This window comes from Aphelocoma coerulescens, chromosome 3 (assembly GCF_041296385.1).
Source record: "Aphelocoma coerulescens isolate FSJ_1873_10779 chromosome 3, UR_Acoe_1.0, whole genome shotgun sequence".
Taxonomy (NCBI): domain Eukaryota; kingdom Metazoa; phylum Chordata; class Aves; order Passeriformes; family Corvidae; genus Aphelocoma; species Aphelocoma coerulescens.
Window position 1 is genome coordinate 43,890,529 of NC_091016.1, and position 8,996 is coordinate 43,899,524.

At 38.0% G+C, this 8,996-nt stretch overlaps 1 protein-coding gene across 3 annotated transcripts in view; it reads left to right on the top strand.

Moving 5' to 3' along the window:
- The window catches only part of CRIM1 (cysteine rich transmembrane BMP regulator 1), a 175,485-nt gene extending 168,464 nt beyond the window's left edge, over nt 1-7,021 (top strand). For all 3 annotated transcript variants that reach the window (XM_069009968.1, XM_069009969.1, XM_069009970.1), the window contains 4 exons: nt 775-969; nt 1,962-2,084; nt 3,462-3,649; nt 4,067-7,021. In XM_069009968.1, coding sequence (XP_068866069.1) covers nt 775-969; nt 1,962-2,084; nt 3,462-3,649; nt 4,067-4,243 — 683 coding nt within the window. In that variant the 3' untranslated portion in view covers nt 4,244-7,021. The remainder of the gene's footprint in view (nt 1-774; nt 970-1,961; nt 2,085-3,461; nt 3,650-4,066) is intronic.
- Nucleotides 7,022-8,996: the final 1,975 nt, after the last annotated feature.

Genomic DNA, 8,996 nt, shown 5'->3' on the forward strand with positions numbered 1-8,996 from the left:
CAAAAAACATCCTAGGCTAAGCTATTTATTACTGCCTTCTCAGTGAAATAGGTTTACTGCAGACCACCTAAAAGGCTTGCATGGGATGCAACATTAAAAAGTGGTGTATTGAATGCCTAGGCAGAAAGATCACACTGATTTCCAATTTATATAATATTAACCATGAAAAAATATACTGAGTTTAGTTATTGCTCTTTTCCTGGGGTTTCCCATTGATGCAGTTGCAGGGAATTATCAGATCTCCTTCAAATCTGTTTTATTGTTGCAGTCTAAGCACTTCTATTTATTTCACCTGAGAGTTGCTTCATCCTTTTTGGCATCCTGCCTAATTTGCTTTTTTAAGTGTTCTAGACAGAAGTCATCATTCTTGAGCTTTGCTAGTTAGAAATTTAGCAGTTAGGGGTTTGGGGTTTTTTAGCTTAATAAGATTTACTAAGAAACAAGGAGGAAGACAAGTAGTTGGCAGTCTCAAACAGTCAAAGAGAATGAATTTTTCTTAATTTTCACAGCACTTTTGCTATCATCTTTTCATGTCACAATCATCCATCCTCTAGCCTCTTGCATTAAGAAAATGAGGAGAAGCAGCCCAAGCTAATTATGTGCTTGATAAAGAAGCAGAAATTACTTTTTTTTTCACAAAGATTTTCTGGAAGATTTTAATCACAGCTGGGATTTCTTTGTGGCAATTGTTTCACTTTTGTGTTTAGGAAAGAAATCAGATTTGTGTGTAATTGGCTGTTCCTGCATGATCACAGCACTGTTTTCCTTCCGTAGAAGATACAGTTCCAAAGAAAGTGGTCTGCCACTTCAGTGGAGAAACGTACGCAGATGAGGAACGCTGGGACATTGACAGCTGCACACACTGCTACTGCCTGCAGGGTCAGACTCTCTGCTCCACTGTCAGCTGCCCACCTCTGCCTTGTGCTGAACCCATCAATGTGGAGGGAAGCTGCTGTCCCATGTGTCCAGGTAATGTGATGTGACAACCCAGTTTATTGTGATGCTGGTTTCCTTGGGTCGATAATAAGTTTTTTTAATTGGGTTTTGAATGTCAGTCCACGTTTGAATAGTATCACAAAGGCAACAGACTTTTAGACTTCAGGAAAATTAATATTCATAACAGATAGGCACATTGTGCAAAAACATAGTTTGAATTTCACTTATTCTGAGAACTGTGAACTGAAAAATTACTTGCTTGCCCCTATTTTGTCCTTTCACAAGGCTATGGAAATATGTTAATGAAATGGGAAAATTAATATCCTTACATCTCGCAGATTATGTCACAGTGATTAACATTTCTGTCTTTTCTGAGTCTCTTGGTTACTTTTCAAATATCACATTGCTTTATTTCTCACTTTAATTTGGCTTAAAAGCAATGTGACATTTTCTTAGCTATGGGCAAAGGGGCATAAGAATTGCAACTGGTTTTTAATGTGAGTCTTGATACACTTCTGCAGAAGTTTGCTCACCTTATTCAGTCAGCTGGTAACTACTTCTGATAGGACCATTGGGGAGAATCAGCAGTACCCCCTCTTGCAATTCTCCTGCTTTGAGGATTACAAAAAAAAGCAAAGCAAAGAAACCAGTAGGGACTGTCAGCTGGGAAGATGTAGCCTTCCCTTCATTTTTTGTTTTTTTTTTTTTTGTTAAGTATCACAGAGGAGCAAGCCTGTAGTAAAGCGTGTATTCTGAGATGGTATTTTCAAAAGCAAGTTTATTCACACCAGTCCTTCATCCCATTCACATTATGATCATGGTAATGGCAACAGACATGTATCCCATATACAATATGAAATAAGTTTCCAAACAAAATCCCAGGCTAATGGTGAAAATTCTGAAACCTATAAAAGAATTTAAAGGACAAAGCACTGCAGATGGACAAGTGTATTTCCTGAACTCAGAGCAGCACTGAGAAGTTAAGCAGCCTGTAACTTGTGAAACACATTTATCTCATTTCACAGAGATGTATGTACCTGAACCCACTAACATCCCCATTGAGAAGACAAATCATCGAGGAGATGTTGAACTAGAAGTACCAAACTGGCCAACACCGAGTGAAAATGATATAATCCACATTCACAGAGGTCAGATCTGACATAAACCGGGATATTTAGGACTGTGTTTATTCCCCATGTTATAATGCATCTACTTTTCCTATTCAGGTAGCATCTGTATAATGCTTCAAAAAGGTGGTTATCTGAGAATATTCTTCAGTGCATAATTCTTACATGCATTTTGCTTTGAGTAAAGATGAGTCAGTTGACTAAATTATATTTATACATTTTGGTCTCGTTATCACTCCATGTTCTGCATAGAAGAAACATCTGCGTTGGTATGATGGAGTTCTATAAAATTAAGAATACAACAAAATGATGAATCCAAAGTGATTCTGCAGTGTCTTTTCTGATTCAAGAACTAGAAAGCAGGCCATTGGAGTTGACAGATCTTCATTTGATCCATTTGACAGTCTCATGAATAGATAAACAAAGAAAAACTTGTACCACAGCTCAACATATATCACAGCCAAATGTCAGACCTTAGACAAAATGCCACCTCAGGTATAGTGACACACAGCTAATAAAGTTATCTAAGCATTTTCTATTTAAAACTGCACTGTAATATTATTCTAGCATAGAGGAAACACTCTGTGCCACAGTCTTTGTTAACCTTTTCTAATTGAAGCACAACCTAAATTATGGATTTTTTAAAATCTGAGAATGATCTCATAGCACACTATTGTTGGTAGAAAGGATGCATGAAATGTAACTGCTTTACAAAGTTCTAAGCTTATGCTTTTATAATTACAGCATTTTCACTTCTCAGGCATTAGTAGCTGGCTTGCAACTATCCTGCCTGGGGATTATAAACACACACTACAAACTGTGTGAGAATTTTGTATGTGTCATTGAAAGTTACCATTCTTTGCAATTACACACAAAACTTGCTACAGTCTCGTAGACTGCCAGCAGTCTGCTTTCACAGGCTGAGTACTGCAGGTATTAAAATACACTCTCAACAGATGAGAGAGTGAACACATCGTACTTGTCCTACCAGTTTTTAAAAGTAAAAAAAAAATCATTACTTTCATACTAAGATTTCCAAGTTCTTCTCAGCCTGGAAGCACGGTCTGATTTTTTTTACAAGTGGGAATTTGGTTGTGATCAGGTAAGATCATGCAAATGCAAGTGAGTTAAGAGGTTATTGTCAGACCTGGTCGTTACTGTGCTTTAGATTTCCTTCTATCTCCTCTCTTTTTGTTGGCCTTTTCCTGGCTAATACAGTCCCTCTACAAGATCCTAGCTTTCGGTTGTTCTAATTTATGTAAATAAGGTGACATTGCAAGAGAGAAAGTCCAAATTCATATGAATGACAAGATGTATGACTGAGACTTATAATTACATTCTTCCCTACAGCCAAGGCCCCTTTATAATTACTAACAAATGCTCCCATTTGCCCTGCAGACATGAACCATCTCCAGGGAGAATACCGGAGTGGCACTGGGCCACACCCCAGTGAAGATGCATCCGTCAGCTCTGTTGCCTTGGTGACAATCCCAATCACGATAGTGCTGTTACTGATCATCGTCCTCCTGTTCATCAACCAGAAAAAGCAGTGGATTCCAGTGTCCTGCTACAAAGCTCCAACAAAGGTGCCATGTCTATTTCCACGCTTTCCTGTTTTCAGGAAACCAGGAACAAAACATTGTGGAAAATGTTAAGCAATAAAGAGGCTGTTAAAAGAGGCTGGGGAAAAAGCTGCTGCACATCTGGGGCAACCAGGTTAAGCCTTTGTGTGGTGCTAAATTACCAGAAAACAGTTAAACCAGCCCAGCTGGGATATAAGAATACCAGAGCTCCTTTCAGAAGATGAAAAATGGTGACTCTGAAGAGACTGTTGGTCTGTTACTATGTCTGGCCTAAGCCAACTTTAGCAAAAGTCCAAACTCTTTCATTGCCAGTTTGATTTTGTTTTGTGCTTATGGACTTGAACCAAAAGGACTTTTTGAATTATGTGTGGAATACAAAAATTGTATGATTTACTTAATATTTCCTTTCTGTTTTAACAGCCTTCTTGCCTAAACAATCAACTGGTATATGTGGACTGCAAGAAAGGTACCATGGTCCAGGTGGACAGTTCTCAGAGGATGCTAAGAATTGCAGACCCAGATTCAAGATACAGTGGATTTTACAGCATGCAGAAACAGAACAACCTACAGGCAGATAATTTCTATCAAACAGTTTGAAGAATTGCACCCTTACCAAGGATTTAAGAGAGAGAGAGAGAGATAGAGAAAGAGAGACAGTCTGCTATTAAAATAAAACTAGAATTGTGCACTTGCTTAGTGGATTGTATTGGATTTGTGACTACATGTACAGCTCTAAGACCTTTCTGGGATGAGCTCTGACTCCTGCAATGTGCCAGAAAAAGCATTCCCACTTTTCCTTGAGATAACTGACCAAGTGTTTTCTTAGAACCAAAGTTTTAAAACTTGTTAAGATGTATTTGCTTGTAACATAGCTATAGAGGTTTTTTGGGAGGGGGAATCAGGGGCTAGGGGTAGGCAGTGAGGTAAAAGGAAGCTTCAGAGAAGAAAAGCTGGTCATGCTTGGCTGGAGAAGAAAATATCCTGCCGAGCAGCAGGATAGTGGTTTTCCTTGTTGCTCTGAAATTACATCTGTTGCAGCAAAAGCCTAACCCCAGGTGAAAAAAAATACGAAAAGGTCTGATTATTTTTTTCCAGCTGTTGCTACAGTAATATACTCCTAGAACAGAATTTGTCACATCACAGGTGTGGTGTAGCTGCAAATATTTTTCTATATGATGAGAAGCTGCAGTAGTTAATGAAATAGCAAGGAAAAGATTATAGCAGAAAATAAAGGGTGGGTTTATTAAGGATGTATAAAATTATACCTTGTGCTGCTTTTTGTTTTTATTTTTGTTTTCTTCAAAGCTGATTGGCTAGATTAGCCAGACTTCAGCAGAGTTAGCAAATGACTGAGGCCTAAGTAATTCCTGATATGAGCACTGGATCTTTTGACAGCAGTATTGAAGGGAAGGAGTAAGGAAGGAAGGAAAGAAGGAAGGAAGGAAAAGTCAAGAACACCATGCAGTTCCAGGGGCTTTTGTTTGTTTGTTTTGTCTGTTGTGGTTTTGTTTTGTTATTTTATATCAATCTCTGGTTGTTCATACAGGAGAAGGAAAAATATTTTTGTTGGACAAAGCTCTTGCATACAAGAGAGTAAAAAAGAGACTGTTTAAAGGTTGTTGTTTTTTTCCTGTTGATGTTCTTATTTACTGGTATGCAGATTTAGAAACTACTTCCATGCTAGGAAGCTGCTTAATTTTAATTGTATATTACTCAAGCACCTTTTTTGAAGCTCAGAAAAAAAAGGAGATCATGCTTCTTTAAACTTTAGCATTATAGGAATATTTATGTAAATATAATTATGCTAAAAACAACAAAAAGTATTTGTATGTTTGTGTATATATAGTATATACAAATGCATGTAGATATACATATGTATATATACGTGCATGTGTATATACACTATACATATATATACTGTATATATAATATACTATGTATACAGTATATATTTTTTCTATTTTTTTTCTTGTTGAATGTATTTTTATCTGAGAGATTTTACCCAGAGCAGAAACAGATAACAGGCATTCCATATCAATGCTTAATTGCTTGTGAGTTTAGGAAAGACAAGAAAAGAGCATCTCATTCTACCTACAGTTTGATTTGATTTGATTTGATTTGATTTGATTTGATTTGATTTGAAAGTGTTTGTGTGTGTGTGTGTGTGTGTGTGTGTGTGCACTCTTGTGTTGGCGTGTGTTCCGTTCGTGCACGGTTATAGCAGTAAGCGTTGCTCTTGCTACTTGCTACATTTCAGGGTGTTTCTTATTTTTCTTTTCCTGCTTAGCCTTAAAAAGGCTTTTTAATGAATGCATTGGCTAGAGACACTGATGACAATATACATGCAGCACTAATCAACTCCATAAAATAACACGATCAGCTCCTGGATTTTGGTTGGGTTTTTCTTTCTTTCTTTTTTTTTTTTTTCAAACAATTGTTTGAAACAACTACTGGAATATTGTCCGCATTAAGCTGGAAGTTTGTTGTAGCTTGCCTCATTTATAACTCTGACTGTATAATACAATGTTAACTTTCCAAACAGGTCTTGGCACTTTTATACTAATTACCCATTTGTGCATTGCCTTTTTTCTTTTACAAATGCTTGTCGTAAGAGACACAGATACCCAGTATGCTTAATGTGAAAAGAAAATGTATTTTTTGTAAAGGAACTCTCAAGTATTGTTGTAAATACTTGGTCAGAGATTGCTGAACTTTAAAACTGAAAAAAAAAAAACTAATTTATTATTATAATGACCTAATTTATTAATCTGAAGATTAACAATTTTTTTGTTTTAGAATATCAAAAAGGTGTTCTAGCTGTTTGCATCAAAGAAAAAAATAGGTGTATCATTAAGGGTCAACATTTTTTCTGCTTATGTAACTTCAGTTTCCAACCACCAATAAGAAAAAATGTAGTCTCCCCAGTGATTTGTACTCAATCTGATAATGAAACAGAGATGTTTCTGTCCAGTAACTACAGAGATTTTGTCAAGACAAAACATCCATTCCTTGCATAAGAGTAAGCAGTCTTTATCCAGAAATTGTAAATGCTTGCTTTTGTTTTACAATCAAGGCCATATTCTGAAAATATTAGCAGGATATAGGACATGGTGTAAAATGTTTTTATTATTATTATTTTATTATTATTATTTTAAAGATATGATTTATCCTATGTGCTGTATCCATTACACTCTTTTACTTTGGTTCCTGTTGTGCTCTTGTAAGAGAAATGCAGATATAATTTTCTGAAAAATAGATGCATATGTGGCACTTGGAGTGCACTGCGGTTCAGCAGATTGCTTGTTTACTTTTTTAACTGTAAGGCGGTTTCTTGTAATTTGGCTCTTGGCAGCACAATAAAAAATTTTAAACCTATTGATGCATCTTTTCTTATTGTTCATATTTAAAATGTTCATATTTATTACTTTGGTACACTGCTCCTGGAGACATTAGTTCATAGTTTGATATTATGGTGAGTTATTCTTATGAGGATATTGTTGTCACGCTGACCTGAGATCAGAACAGTTCAGAATGCATTGTGGGTAAAGAAGAGTTTGCTGGTATAGAAGATTCTGTGTATTACACTAAAGAATTTTCACATTAGAGAGCTATGTGGAATTCCAAATAGTTCCAGCATTCAGTAAAGATGAATCAAAAGCAAAGTTAGGCCTTTGCCCTGCCATGGAGTTTATGTGGTCTAGTCTTACCTGTCAGAAAGCCATGATTAACCATACAAGATTCTAATGCAAGGTCCTACAAAAAGTATATGGAATCAGAATTTGGACTTCCTGAGATGCAGGAATATTTCTCTATTAGCCTATAATGGCCTTTTTCTTCTAGTAATTTGTAAGTTAATGAACTTGATGTTCAAGTTCTGGTAAGTAAGATCCTGAGGCAAGGTGGTTTTCAGCTTAACTACTTGCTCTGTAAAAAACTGCCTTCTTTCTTTGAACCTACCCTCCTAATGGTTTCCTTTAATATCCCTGATACCACATTCAAAGCAGCAGTAAATCAGTATTTGTAAGTCACCCATTAATTAAGAGACCTGTATCTTGTTTTCGTTTTTCCTTAAAAAGCCCAAGATATGATTCTTTGGCAGCAGTTCCATACCTTGTGGCCAACCTTGCCATTCCTTGTACTTCCATGTACATCCTTTAAAGATGAAGGGTAAGGGGACTGAAAACATCCACACTGTTCACATGTGGTACTCCCTGGATCTAGCATGGTGTTTATTGTTTGGATTGCTGCTGACCACTGAGTCTGTTCTTGCAGAGCTAGCTGCAATAATACAAAATGCCCAGTAGTTACTGCAAAGCCCATAACTGACTTTAATTAGGATAGATCAGTATTTATGTGCATCCCTTTACATTTTCATATGCTGAATTTCCCCTCCCTTCGCTAGTTACCTGTTCCAGCATTATTGCTCCTTCCCAAGACTAAGGCTGTGGAAGACTTACATCTTCAAGAAGACCATCTTCAAACTCTGCAAGCGTTTAGGGTTTTCATCAGAATGAAACAGAAAATATTGCACCAATGTATAAAACAATGGTGCATCCACCTTTGAAGACTCAAAAGTAGTCCTGGTCTTCTCTGCCTTACAGTGTCTGAAAGAATCGTATTTGGAATGCCTATTTACACTAGGATTTGTCAGCTTGTCGTAATCCTGAGTAGGATAGGATGCAAATCCTTTAAATGACCTCAGTGGCACTCAGATGCTTAGCGAGGAATGCATTTTTCACGTGCAGTGTTGTCAAACATCAAGTAGAAAGTACAAAAAGGAACTTAAAGGAGGCTCAAACCGAATCAGGAAGTTAAGCTGAGAAAATTCCTGGTACGTACTTTAGGGTATCAAAAGTTTATGGTGGGTCAAAAAAAAAAAAAAATACAAGATAAAAAAAGCCCATCCTAAGCTATTGCGCGTAAGGGCACAACACAATGCTAGCAGAGGATGGGCACGGGAGTGACAGTGCTGGTAAGAACAAAGTATCTCCAAAGCTTAGATTCTTGCGTACTAGGTGACTGAATGGAGGCAGATGATAGTGAAAAAACCAGGTTACAACGAAGTTACTGCAAATATTCCTACCATGGCAAAGGCGCTGGAACTGGGTGAGCTTTAAGGGATCTCTTCCAACCCAAACCATTCTACGCCTCCCCCTCCTGCCCGATGAGCCGGCCCTACTCAGCGCGGGGCTGAGTCAGTACGGACACCGCTGTGCCCGGCTCCGCGGGCGCTGTCACGGCCCGGGCGGCCCCGGCCCGGCTCCGCGGGCGCTGTCACGGCCCGGGCGGCCCCGGCCCGGCTCCGCGGGCGCTGTCACAGCCGGGCCCCGCGTGGGGCCGGACGGCCCCG